Below are 12,382 nucleotides of genomic sequence, written 5' to 3' on the forward strand. Positions count from 1 at the left end.
ATCCATGTCTTGACCTTGATGGTGAATGTCCATCACAGTCCGCCGAGCAAACTTTGAAATCTCACACACGAGGAATCTGAACCCTGACATCGACGGTGAGGTCTCCAACGACGACAAGCAACACATTCAAGATGACGCACGAGACAGTCTATTACTCTCGCCCACGTACCTACGGCAAAGGCTCTCGTGGCTGGTGAGTGAGATGTTCCCGGCAGTTATACGCAGGAGCTGAAGATATTTGTAGCCGTGTCACTGGAGACAAGAAGAAGTCCGGTGTGATCCGCAAGTACGGACTGAACATGTCGCGACAGGCATTCCGTGAGAAGGCTGAGGATATTGGCTTCCAAAAGGTTCGTGTTGATGGGGCCCTGCTGTGCAGTGGTGCGAGATCTAATGGTCGTGCAGTTACGGTAGAGAGTTCTTAAGACTCGTAGATACGTACGACAGGACCGAGCCAACGAGCCGCAGGCTGCGCTCGTGAGAAGATCTATATGTTCGACGGACGATTCAGCCCTTGCAGCCTGTGATCAAAGTCCTTCTGAGGAATATCCTCGGCCTTCTCCGTCTTCTTCAGCTGCACGCCACTTCTCTTCTCCCAGCCTACAAGAGCCTCGGTGTGATCCGCCATCGGCTCGACCTCCTTGAAAGCGTCGCCCAGATATCGCCTCGTCAAGGCCGGCAAGTCTGTCTGAAAGCCGTTGTGTTGCATGAATTCCTCGGTGATACTCAAGTCTTTCACCAACAATGCCAGTCCAAACCCACTATTGTATCGCCCGGTCAAACCGTCTCTGCGAAACGTATCAAGGGTCGGAAAGCACACGCCCGTGCCAACATTGAGCACATCGATCATTTGTTGCGGATCCAGGCCGTATTTCTGACCAGTGACCAAGCTGTCTGCCAGCGCACATATCGAAGATGCCATGATGTAGTTGTTCAATGTCTTCGTTGCATGTCCGTTTCCAAGCTTACCCATGTGGAAGACATACCCAGCCATTGTCCCTATGATGGGCTCCGCCTTCTTAAAGTCTTGCTCGTCATCTGCACCAACCATGAGGGTAGACTCGCCGTTGTCTGTAGCATGCATATAAGTTTGCGTGATCGGACTGTCGATCAGCTTCAGCTGGTGCTCGGCAAGCTCTTTCCCCAAAGCAATCGTGTCGAACGGTGAGGACGAAGACGTGTCGATGATGATCGTGCCTTTCGAGTTGTCAGTCCAGAGGTGCGGGGCCTCATGAATCCCCACTACCTACCAGGTTTCAGTGCTCGCGCAAAGTTGTCCTTGCCTAGCAAGACTTCCCGCACGATCTTGCCCTGCGGAAGCATAGTGACGATGATCTCGCAATCCGCAAAGGCTTCTGGCTTGCCATTGGCAGCTGTCGTGTTCGACCACTCCGATGCCGCTTTCTGGACTTTCGCATCGTCTGCATCGTGCACTACCACATTGTAGCCAGCCTTCGGCAAGTTCGATGCCATTGAGAAACCGGCATTGCCCAAGCCGATATAGCCAACCTTCTTGACGGTTGGTGGGGTTCCATTAGTTTGGGGAGGCATGATGGTCGTGATGTATGGAGAAGCTCGGGCTCTTTTGGTAGATGGGAAGGTAGTCGAAACAGGAATGTACCTACCTATCTTGCGACTATTCCTTCGAAGTGAAGCATCGCGACCTCGGATGAGTGGCATTCGGTCATTGATGAGAGGATGCTGCGGAGGTGAGTGCGCGCGAAGGTCTGCATTCAAGCTGCCACGCGACGGGAAGCACAAGCAAATCTGACGAGACACGTGACAGTCTACGTCATTCACTTGGCTTATGTGCTTGCCTGCATGTGGGACAGCTGAACACAGCTCGCGTTCCTAACGACTCTGCTTCGGGCATTCATGGCGCTCAAATCCTATAGTCGACTGCTCCGCCATGTGGCAGTGTCTCTTCGCGCACCTCCTAGCAAGGGCGAATGCGGAAGTCCGGTAGCTTGCTGCGAATAAGCTCTTAGTTAATACAGGTGCCTGCCTGTGAGCCTTTGCAAGGATCCTCCGTACGTGAGTATGTAATGCCGAAGATCGAAATCTCATCCTCGGGAATATTAGTACGTCGATTTGCGGCTTCACATGTACTCCAGCGTCCTGTACAGCTTGTGCCTGTCGAGATAAGAAATACATCCGCCGGGCAATTGATCACATTCCTCGTGCTATCGGCCACCAGAGATGTTGAGCATCAAGCATTCGGACCCATCGGACCTTCACGACAGAGACGACTTGTCAGACGTCGGCACAGAACGTGCAGAGATAGAGACACTGTTCGATGAGGATTTTCCTTCTTATACAGACGATCGAGCTGGATCCTCCACGACAACACCTGTACAGCTACCTTCGGAGAAGTCCAGTAGACCTACCTTGAGACCCACAACTTCAGCGCCACTAGATTTCCCAACGCTTGACCTGCCATCCTACGAAGGGACAGTCGATATCGCCAGGCCACTTGCGATACCACAAGTCTCTCCAGATCCGGCGGCACCATTCTTGCAAGCATACCCCTCGCAACTGCTCAACTATGGGATACCCGCAGAGAGCTGGCATGCTTTTGTGAGCACACTCTCCGACTTCGTCTCCGCCAAAGTCTCCAAGCAGGCATTGCATCATGCTTCCGATGTGGCAAGTACTATTGGCGACTACCACAAGCGATATGCGAACGTTGTCAAGAAAGGTGCAAAGAACATCGGCAAGGAAGCCAAGCGCTTCAATCCGTTTGGCGTGATAGGCGGAGCTACAGGCCACTTCTTTGGCGGAGTGGGTCATCTTGTTGGATCGATCTTCAATGTTCCTTTGTCCATGCTGCAGAATCCAAAGACGCCAAGGGAGCGAGCTATCGTCTACATCACAGCGGCGAACAAGAAGTGGTTCCACGGAAGAGGTCTCCATGCACTCCTCCTGGACACCAGCGAGCTCGGCAGCATGATTGGCATTTCTGGGCAGGAACTACTGGGCGCAACACGAAGTAGATGCGGACCCAGTGGCGACGCTGTACATCAAATGCAAGCCCTCAATACCTGGCTTGGCGACATCGAGGTTCGGACAGAGCAGTCTCCAGCTCCATCGGCATCCCGCAAGATCAGAGATGATAGCTGGATAGCCTCATCTTCATCATCTTCGACCAAGTCGAGCACAACACGAACTAACAGTGGCAGCGGATCAGGATCACTCACCAATGCAGGGGCCCCAACTGGCCTGGCTTTCGGAGAGACGCCTTCGAACGCTCAGATCCAGTTGAAACTTGGCTTCGAGACCCTTTGGCTAGTGGTCACTCAGCAGAGCAAAGTGGAAGGACTCATGGAAGATGAGAAGAACAATGCATCTCAGAAAGTTTATCCTGGCACGTGATATGCTGCTCGAAAAAATATGCTGCGAAAGGATGGTCGCTTCTTGCTATCGTACACATCACGATGCAACACTTCGCCGGGAAACGCCCGCCATCTACCATGTGCTCAAAGAGATTTTTTTTCCAAAAGCCATGCCTCAATATTCCGATGCACAGCCAGGAAAGCTCCAGAAAGTCCGCTGTCGACTGATACTGCGACTCCCCTGCTTCATGCGAACAATTGCAGTCCGTCTGGTAATGACTCGCATGCGAGAGCTACGAGCGGACGAATTAGATGAAAAGCCAGACAGACTCGAGCCTGGCGAGGATAACTCAGGCGATTCCGGGCTCTCACAAACTTTCCGTCTCCGTGCAACTTCGGATGGGTGATGGTAGCCCGCTTGAAGAGCTCATTGACGGCGAGCCCCTCGGCGGGGATGGAATATGCGACGCCAACAGGAGAAGGCATCGACTTGTCCGAGCACGCATTCGCAATGAAACGCGCCATCTCGTACAGACTGGCCTTATCTGTGGGAACGTGGTGTGTGCCTCGGAAGTGTACGATAGAAGCGTCTTCGCATGCATCGGCGAGCTTGGTCGATCGCTCGGCGCTGACTATTGTGTCGAACTCGGCCACGACATGCAGTGACGGTGTGCTGATCTTCGGGTTGTAGAAGCCGTTGTAGTACTTGGTCGCTCCTTGGAAACCGCAGCAAGAGACGGCGAACTTGAAAGGCGCTTGAGGCGGTGCGAGGACGAAAGGTGATTCTTGTCTAGCGAGCGCGGCCATGCGTTCAGGGGTGCCTTCGCAGAGTGCTGTGAGCATCATAGCTACAGCTGCACCTTGGGAGAACCCAATGATGCCATCGACTGAACCGTGCTCTTTGAGATAGTTGCACAAGTACTCTATACTCTGATAGAGGTGTTCGTGCTCAATGTGAAATTCCAGTATCCGTCACCATGCGTAGATGTCGACTTCTTCAACAGCCCGAGCTGTTGATGGTCGTCGCTGAGGCTCGCCATGCCTCGAGTCTGGGACTAGATGGAGTGGGCCATTTGAACAGAGCCACTCAACTCCATCGTACTGCTCTAGAAGATCGGTGTGCAATGATTCCTTGAGATATGCTTCAAGCTGGCCGGTCTTTATTGCAATGCGGAGGTAGTCGCCGCTCTGGCCAAAGCCTTCATCCATGTCAGCAGATACTTCACACTATAATGCGACGCGAAGACGAACCATGCAGGGCGAGAATGCGTAGCTTTCGTCGAGCTGGTAAAGCAGTGATAGCTTTCTCCAAGTAGTTCTCGGCGATCAAGCTGGACCTCTGTGTCAAGCATGGCGGGTACAATGGACATGGCCTCCGTGGGAGCAATCATTATTTTGGTAATCTTGAATGAGGAATGTGGTCCTGGACTTTTCTTCGTCCAGGGATGAACCCCTGCAATTGTTGTGGTCCACGACGATTGACAAGAGCGCATGGTTAGAGGTGAAGTGCCACATACTTGTCTCTGCACTGCACACTCCAGACCGATCTCTCCACAGGGACGAGCTTACATCAGAACGCGAGGCTCGACGTGCCTAGAAAGCCCCCAGATGCTTCCGTGCCTGCATGGGCTCTGCAAAGCATCCGCAACGGCAAGGATTTGGGCTCTGTCGCAGCCACGAGAGGGCATTACTAGCCAAATCGAGCCTCTATGTTGAGACACATGGGGTCTCGACGATGGGGAAGGGTCCTTGTGGCGGAATGCTTGAGTGCTGATATCTAGAGCTTTGCCATATCTGGTCTGCTGTGGCATATGGAGTCGGTGGATAGGCTATGGGCCGTCCGCAACTATCGCGAAGGCTCTCGGTGTCGGGGCAATGGCGTATATGTGACCCCTGGCCAGACTCGTTTGGTCTGAGACCCTTGTGTAGATAGACGCTGGTCGTCGGTAATGACTTCCTGGTGAAGATCCAATGTTTAGACCGGCACCTTATCCCGATACAACTCATCACCTTTTGCCTATCGCTCCTGTTCTGGTGTCAGGTATCCTGACATTATGATGTTGGAAACACAGTAGTGTCGATGCTGTGCCGTCTCGATGGATGGTAGACGCTTGAAAGACGATCGTTCCTTCCGGCGGCTCGTATGAAACACTGACCGTCATCGATGTCTGCTCAACTGTTGATCCAGATCCGTTCTCACGAAGTTCGGTAGCGATTTGCACGAACTTGGACTCTGAGCATCGCTCTTCGTTGGCTGTGTTTAGGTCTCGCATGTGCAAATGCAGAACACATGTGTCTGCCATGCTGAGGGGTCGTGATCCTCGGGCAATTGAGCCAGTACTTGTACCTGCGTTCCAGTGCCGTTTAGTTCTTCCTCGTTCTGCTACAGTTCTAAACCACTGGATCATGCAGTGTCGAGCGCGTGTATTGCAGCAGGTAAGGGTGCACTGCTGTACATCTGTTCCGACATGATGCCACCTCAAGGGCAGTCATGCTTGTTGTTTATGATGCTCCGGATGAGTTTCTGGGTCCGCGCTGCTCGGCTGGTCGTTACGTGCCCTTCAGCGATATGGAAGCAGTCATCGTCTTTCAAACGATAAGACCATGCCTGAATCGGCCGTGGTGGTCAGAATCGGAGCCGGAAATTACTGCCAGAGCATCGGAAAACGACACCTTGAGCCGTTGCCACAGGCGTGGTCTTAGACATTCCATACAGCAGAACCTCAGGGCTAAGTTCCAGACTAGACAGACCAACATCCTCGAACATTTCCTTTTATTCTTTCTCCCTGCTCGCTTGCCGTTTGCCGAGTAACCCAGACATCGTTGCCCATGTAGTTATGTGCCTTGAGTTATCATACTCTAGCATGATTCAAGTGGTCATACCGGGATGGAGAACGAATTCGGTGGAATGCGTGCAGTGCTGCCACGACATCCGTCGATGTCCTCCCATACAACTTCCAAAGGTAGAGCCGGCCAGTGAGTCTCCTTGACGCCGTGAGCTTTGAGCAGCCATTGCTTCGATCCCATTCATGAGACATCTTACCCAACGATGGTATTTTCTGGCGTGTTGGTGGTTCCGACAACTGGCAGGATATACTGGTGTACTAGTGTGCTAAGCTGCCGCGAGAAGAGAGCACTGGAATTCTTGAGAAGGTGGTGAGAGAGCCAGCGCGAAGGAATCAGAAGAGGACGTCATGAGCGTCGCTGTTGTGGACAAGTGCAGCATGCCCGATATGTCGAGCTTTCGGAGTGAGCTCAAGCAGTGTGATGTCTTGTCTGTATGAATGATATCGCATTGTGCTCGACCGCTGCCGCGATCTCATATTTGCTCCGTGCCTCAATAGTGTTGAAGCCTCGCATTTCAGGCTGACTGTGATCGCCACAGTCTCTGTGAGATCACTCACCCGAGCCGCCATAGCAAGCAACGAGAGTTCTCAAGTCTGTTCGATGTGCTTCGAGCGTGATCTCATCTCAACGACGTTGACGGAAGCGCGATGCATGGCCTAGCTAGATCGCGGCCAACGGCTTCGGCTTGTCAAACATCAACACCGCCATCTGCATGCTGCGCGACTAGCCATCATCTTCTCCGAGCGCAAGCCGGTCGCCCTCGCTATTGCCAGTGGCGACGGACATGCAGAGCCACAAAGCTTGCGTTGAAGCAGATGGAAGCGCCCTGAAGCAGTCAGCAAGCACTTCCTGAGCCCCATATCTCACATGTACCTCTTCATCTCAACCCAGCCCTATCCAAGGAAAGAATACACCATGTCAGGCAAAGACGGAAAAGATAGCAAAAAGGACAAGAACGACATCAGCAAGGGCTGGGCCGAGATCGATGAAGACGGAGACATCGAAAGCCTGTACGATCCCGACCCATACACCGTCATCGAAAGAACAACGGAAGTTCAGAACTTTGACGATGAAGCCGAGACCGATGGGGAGGTAGACACTCCGCCGCCGGATCAAGAGGAACGGAGGAAGGAGAAGGCCAAGCGTAGTGAGGAGGCAGCCGCGCGCGCGAAGGAAGAGAGGGAGAAGAAGGATAAGGAGAAACCTTCTGGGTCGGGTAGCAAGAAGGGCGCGAGCAAGAAGTGAGATGAGATGACGGAGGAATGAAAATGTCGCGTGAGGCCCTCGTGTTCCAGGGTTGGGTCTGTGGTCTCGTGTTTGACGGCCGGTACGTGTGACAAAGCCACCATCATTGGAGGTGGACTTTGTCTTGAAGGTAGGTTCTCTTCGTCGATTTTCCATTCAATCTGGCTCTCCTGCAAGTCATCAGCACGGCAGGAGAGGATCCCGCGCCTGGTTTGGTGAGCTCATCTTCCACAGTCAGATTGTGACGCGTTTGTGTCGGTGCAATACCTGAGCTTGATTCGGTCCTGCAGAGTCTTGCCACTGGAGCTTGGATATGGGGCACCACGGTCGCTGGGTGTGTTATGAACATCCAGAAAGTCAGGCCTGACCAAAGTACTGGACCGGGGAAACCAATGCGCAGCTCCATGGCATTATGCGTACGTGGTGCTCCTAGAGCACAGCTTCAGCCACCCGTCCACTGCAGGGCGCCACTTGTCCTGGGGTACGTCCATCAGGTAAGACTCATGCCATGAGTGCTTCAAACGGCAATCCCGGTCGTATCTGGACGTGATCGTGCCACGGGATAGCATCGATGGCCCCTTCACCTTACTACTTCAGCACAGGTCTCCGAGCGCCGTGGTGGTTCTCTGGCACTCGCGCAGTAGCCGCAGATCGTTGTTGTAGGTGTACAGAGCAGATGAATCCGATCCTCGGGTCGTTGTCGCTGTCCATCAGTCCATTCGCTATCTCCCTGCCCCTCCTCTTGGTCACCGGTAGTATAGCATCGTACAGGCCGTACTTTACGCTGCCTCGTAGCTGACTCCGTTAAGGTGACTGCTGCCGGGTGGATCCTTTGCGGTGTATGGACTCCACGGGGCCATCTTGAGGTTCCTACTTGTCCGCCGGCTGACCACAGCGACGTGCGTACGCCAAGTCTGGCCATGTCGTATAATGGGGCAGTGTCTCTGCAGAGGAACATCAACATCACGTCTAGGCAAGGCGAGGGACAGAACGATCGTTCGGGCGTGTAGTCGGTCTGGGCGAGCCTTGGGCAGTACTTCAGTTCCAGGGCTCTCACACAAGCATCCAGTATACTTCACCGACAGCAGCGCCGCAGCAGAATGTCCAGCAAGAGGGTGCACAGCATGTGGTACAGCACAACGACATAGGGATGGTCGGGGGACGTCACGAAGACCTTCCCAGCCAAGCACGCCCAAAGCGGGAAAGCGCTCTTTGAGCAGCTTCACCACAGAACAGCACGTCGTCGGTGGAGGGCAGCAAAACATCATCTACACTTCCGATATCAGGTCGCAAAACCAGATGTATCAGCAGAAGACTACCTCAGCTATCGCTATATCGAGCTTCAGGAATATTGAAGCTCGCTGGCGGACGCTATTGACGCATGAACCAGAGCCATGAAGCCTGTTCGCTTCAGGCTCGCAACTCTCGCCTCCCTGGCATGAGTGGCCAAGCGCTCTCCATAGAGCTTTGGAAGAGCTAGAGATGGCTGTTCTCCGACGCTGCTACTGCCTAGAGGCAACTGACTGGCCTGAGAAAGGAAGTATGACAGATCTATCGCTGACACAAGTCCGTTTGTAGGACATTTCACACGTCACGCTACACCCGACAGGACCAAGCACGACGCCTGGGCATGGTGTCAACAACCTCATACATCCAATGCGCTCCGTCCGTCGTCCTGTCCTGCCTGCGAGACTCTGCGAATGGACAGCAGTGCTATGGCCTTCGCGGAAATGGCATCGACTTCTCTACTCAAATACAGCCAGGCTTCACAGGACTTGGCGCAACTCCATCGGACCTGTCTGGAAGATCGCGGCAGCCCCAGCCTGTCGCTTTCTAGACACACATTGAGCCTGCGAATATCTGGACTACTGCCAGGAGCTCAAACCGACAACTACCGACGAAATCATCTGCCTCGACGTGATCATATCATCATCGCAAGGAGCGGGCACGGTCTCGACTTGTGTCGGCGGTTTTGATCCGAAAGCCGCTAAGCCTCAAGCGAAATCTTCCCGCTCTTGGAGACGCGCTTCCCTAGACAGAGCACAACATGCCATAATCCCGCTATCCTTCGCGCATCTTCCCTACTCACAACAACAACCACCACCACCCTACCACGCAGCAGCACCACGCTTGCACGAGCTTCACTACATCACATCGATCCCGTCAGCAGCAACCTTAGCAATGGCAGGCGGCAAGGGTACGGATGCGCGCAATCTCAGACACTGGCCGGCCTTCTAACGTCTCGACAGGCAAGACCGGCGGCAAGACAGGTGGTAAGGCAGGTGGCGGCGAAGCTGGAAAGAGTCAGAAGTCTCACTCTGCAAAGGCCGGACTCCAGGTACGTGCTATCGGCGAGGGAAACACAATGTACAAGGCAGCAAACTCGGTCCAGGCGGGCGCGTCGCAAACTGCATTCCATGGCTTTCTTGCGACAGGGCGATCACACCACTTGCGCGATCCTCCCACACCCTGTCGCGTCTTGTGCACGCCTCGACACCTCTGATGACAACATACTGACTCGGCACGCGCCATAGTTCCCCTGCGGACGTGTCAAGCGTTTCCTCAAGTCGCAGACCCAGAACAAGATGAGAGTCGGCGCCAAAGCTGCCGTCTACGTTACCGCCGTCCTCGAATACCTCACTGCCGAAGTCCTCGAACTCGCTGGAAACGCTGCCAAGGATCTCAAGGTGAAGCGTATCACGCCCCGCCATCTCCAGCTTGCCATCCGCGGAGACGAAGAACTCGACACCCTCATTCGCGCGACCATCGCCTTTGGTGGTGTCCTGCCACACATCAACCGTGCTCTGTTGCTCAAGGTCGAGCAGAAGAAGGGCAAGAAGGTGGAGTAAGCTGGGAGAGGTGAAGGATAAGAGATACCCGACTGCTTTCTACATGATCGCGCTGGCCGATGAGAAGACGGTGCGTGCGCGACGTGCGGCTGGCGTTGGCGGTGGGGAGCAGTCATGCATGACGGGAACGGCTAGGAGTTTGTAGGATGGTGGTGTGTTTACCGGACAGGCGTGTAGGGAGCTTTCTGTAGCAATACACTATCAAGAAAAACTTCAGAAAAGGCCGACTTCCTTGTCGAGATTCACCGTTAGACGCGACCGTTACGGGTCGCGGGAATGATCGAGTGTTCCACTAACCTTTCCAGCAGCTCAGCGCAGAGCGAGAATGTGATCTCCACTCTATGCACAAGTTCGATACATGAGCATGCGGACCATCACGTCGACCGAGCCTTCCTAGTGGGTGGCACCTTCCGCATCTGAAAACATCGCCTGAAGTTGAAAGTGGGCCTCTGGCGCGAACTTCACTTGCACCAACAACTGCCGACACACCTTCCACATACCCATCCCCACCCGCAGCACACCGGCATTCTCAGCGATGGCAAAGAAAGATACAGAGGATCAATACAACAAACTGCAGGTCTTCGCCCAGTAAGTGGCAGACATCGCATTGCTCCTCGCGTCGAGCTAACTACGCGTCACAGGCATTTCGTGGCCGACGAACTCATCACAATCAAGCTTGAAGATGGCTGCTCTTTCACGGTACAGAAAGCGTATGTATCGCAACACCAATGAGCGCTTTTCGACGCAACAGCATGACTGACCACCCGTGCTTAGCCTACTAGTGACCGCCTCGCCATACTTCGCCGCCGCGCTAAACGGCAAATTCGCCGAGAGCAGTGAGAAGTCACTGCGGTTGCCTGGAGTCACTGGTCCAGTCTTCCAGCAAATGCTTCACTGGATCTGTCAGGCGGAGCTTGTGGACGAGCTGTCGGACCCCTCAGAGTGGCAGGTCATGCTTGTGCAGCTGTGGTTCGTGGCGGACATGTGCATGATGCCTGCCTTGGCGAACGAACCAGCCATGATACTGGACGCTGGCATTGGACACGAACGTGTTGAAGTCGAAACGGTATCTGAGATATGGAAGCTTGCACCGGCTGACTCCAACTGGCGACGATACATCGTCAATGAACTCAGGGTCGACCTCGATGGTGATAGTCACATGACTGAGGAGCTCGACATTCTTGGGCGCCTCCCAGGCTTCGTCGGTTCCTTGACACATTGCACAAGGGCTCATGGCAGCAATCCCGACATCGACGTCGAGTGGTCACTGCCTACTCTGAAGGAAGACTTGTAGCTGACCATATCTCCGGGCACGAACGAACGGAGGAGCACATTCAGCAGCTAGCGATGAATAGCATTCCAGCCACCGACACGTTCCACGAGCATAAGCCGAAGTGTAACATTGGACCTACAGTACTCTTCACAAAGAGTAACATCAGAAGAGCCTAGCAGCAAGTATGGGCGGCCGCGATATTCCAATCGACTTTCACACGCGAGAAGCATGGGTGACATACCGTCTCGCCGAGAGGAAAGGTGGCAACACGAAGATGGCCTAGAATGTTACACCTGATGTGGTGCGCTAAACACCAAGCATAAACCTCGTACCACGTGCCGACCGGACAGTGTGCAACAATCATCGAGCCTTCGGCCTGGGACACTGGGCAGTGCTGACAAGGAAGTCGGTTTGACACTCGTGGCACCAGCGTCTGCGCGCGCGGGAACGCAAGATTCAACAGCAGTTTTGGAATAAGAACTAAGGGTATTGGCGAGTCGCTTTCCCCATGCGAGCGATGGAAGCAAAGTGTCCCGATGCTTCACCACGCCGTACAACAGGTGCTGCGTCCCGCGCGTTCTCATATCTTGGCGCCAGCAGCCTGACGGAGCCACCTCTGGTGAACCACGGCCCGTGACTAAGGCTGTACAAAGGATTACTAAAGCTTGGGCCACTCGTCAAGTGAATCTCTCTTGCCTCGATTAGGTGTCTGCTATTCTCGCCGAGGACTTCCCCAGCCCGCGCGCGGATATTGGGATGAAGTCGCGCTAAACCTGTCCCACTCAATCGACATAGTCATCTGGCAGGTGGAAGGTAGCTCCATCTACGTGGCGGCC

General features: G+C 54.1%; 7 protein-coding genes across 7 annotated transcripts; 5 read left to right on the forward strand and 2 right to left on the reverse strand.

The window, feature by feature from the left end:
* Positions 1-131: 131 nt before the first annotated feature.
* On the forward strand, positions 132-414 carry CLAFUR5_07506 (40S ribosomal protein S29; the record flags this gene model as incomplete). Its single annotated transcript, XM_047906654.1, has 3 exons — positions 132-193; positions 245-350; positions 406-414. 3 exons carry the CDS (start codon positions 132-134, stop codon positions 412-414), a joined length of 177 nt encoding a protein of 58 aa, XP_047762935.1.
* Positions 415-487: 73 nt separating this feature from the next.
* On the reverse strand, positions 488-1,680 carry CLAFUR5_07507 (3-hydroxyisobutyrate dehydrogenase, mitochondrial; the record flags this gene model as incomplete). The annotated part of the gene is made up of 2 exons (XM_047906655.1): positions 488-1,197; positions 1,251-1,680. 2 exons carry the CDS (start codon positions 1,678-1,680, stop codon positions 488-490), a joined length of 1,140 nt encoding a protein of 379 aa, XP_047762936.1.
* A 519-nt stretch (positions 1,681-2,199) lies between these two features.
* CLAFUR5_07508 (uncharacterized protein) lies at positions 2,200-3,372 on the forward strand (the record flags this gene model as incomplete). Its single annotated transcript, XM_047906656.1, has 1 exon — positions 2,200-3,372. One exon carries the CDS (start codon positions 2,200-2,202, stop codon positions 3,370-3,372), a length of 1,173 nt encoding a protein of 390 aa, XP_047763362.1.
* Positions 3,373-3,578: 206 nt separating this feature from the next.
* On the reverse strand, positions 3,579-5,635 carry CLAFUR5_07509 (Dihydrofolate reductase; the record flags this gene model as incomplete). The annotated part of the gene is made up of 4 exons (XM_047906657.1): positions 3,579-4,262; positions 4,326-4,531; positions 4,584-4,671; positions 5,489-5,635. The coding sequence occupies 4 exons, from the start codon at positions 5,633-5,635 to the stop codon at positions 3,579-3,581; spliced, it is 1,125 nt and encodes a 374-aa protein (XP_047763363.1).
* A 1,459-nt stretch (positions 5,636-7,094) lies between these two features.
* On the forward strand, positions 7,095-7,424 carry CLAFUR5_07510 (uncharacterized protein; the record flags this gene model as incomplete). The annotated part of the gene is made up of 1 exon (XM_047906658.1): positions 7,095-7,424. One exon carries the CDS (start codon positions 7,095-7,097, stop codon positions 7,422-7,424), a length of 330 nt encoding a protein of 109 aa, XP_047762776.1.
* A 2,181-nt stretch (positions 7,425-9,605) lies between these two features.
* Positions 9,606-10,273, forward strand: CLAFUR5_07511 (Histone; the record flags this gene model as incomplete). Its single annotated transcript, XM_047906659.1, has 3 exons — positions 9,606-9,621; positions 9,674-9,762; positions 9,959-10,273. 3 exons carry the CDS (start codon positions 9,606-9,608, stop codon positions 10,271-10,273), a joined length of 420 nt encoding a protein of 139 aa, XP_047762775.1.
* A 535-nt stretch (positions 10,274-10,808) lies between these two features.
* CLAFUR5_07512 (uncharacterized protein) lies at positions 10,809-11,567 on the forward strand (the record flags this gene model as incomplete). The annotated part of the gene is made up of 3 exons (XM_047906660.1): positions 10,809-10,861; positions 10,915-10,983; positions 11,048-11,567. The coding sequence occupies 3 exons, from the start codon at positions 10,809-10,811 to the stop codon at positions 11,565-11,567; spliced, it is 642 nt and encodes a 213-aa protein (XP_047762778.1).
* Positions 11,568-12,382: the final 815 nt, after the last annotated feature.

This window comes from Fulvia fulva, chromosome 6, assembly GCF_020509005.1.
Source record: "Fulvia fulva chromosome 6, complete sequence".
Classification (NCBI taxonomy): domain Eukaryota; kingdom Fungi; phylum Ascomycota; class Dothideomycetes; order Mycosphaerellales; family Mycosphaerellaceae; genus Fulvia; species Fulvia fulva.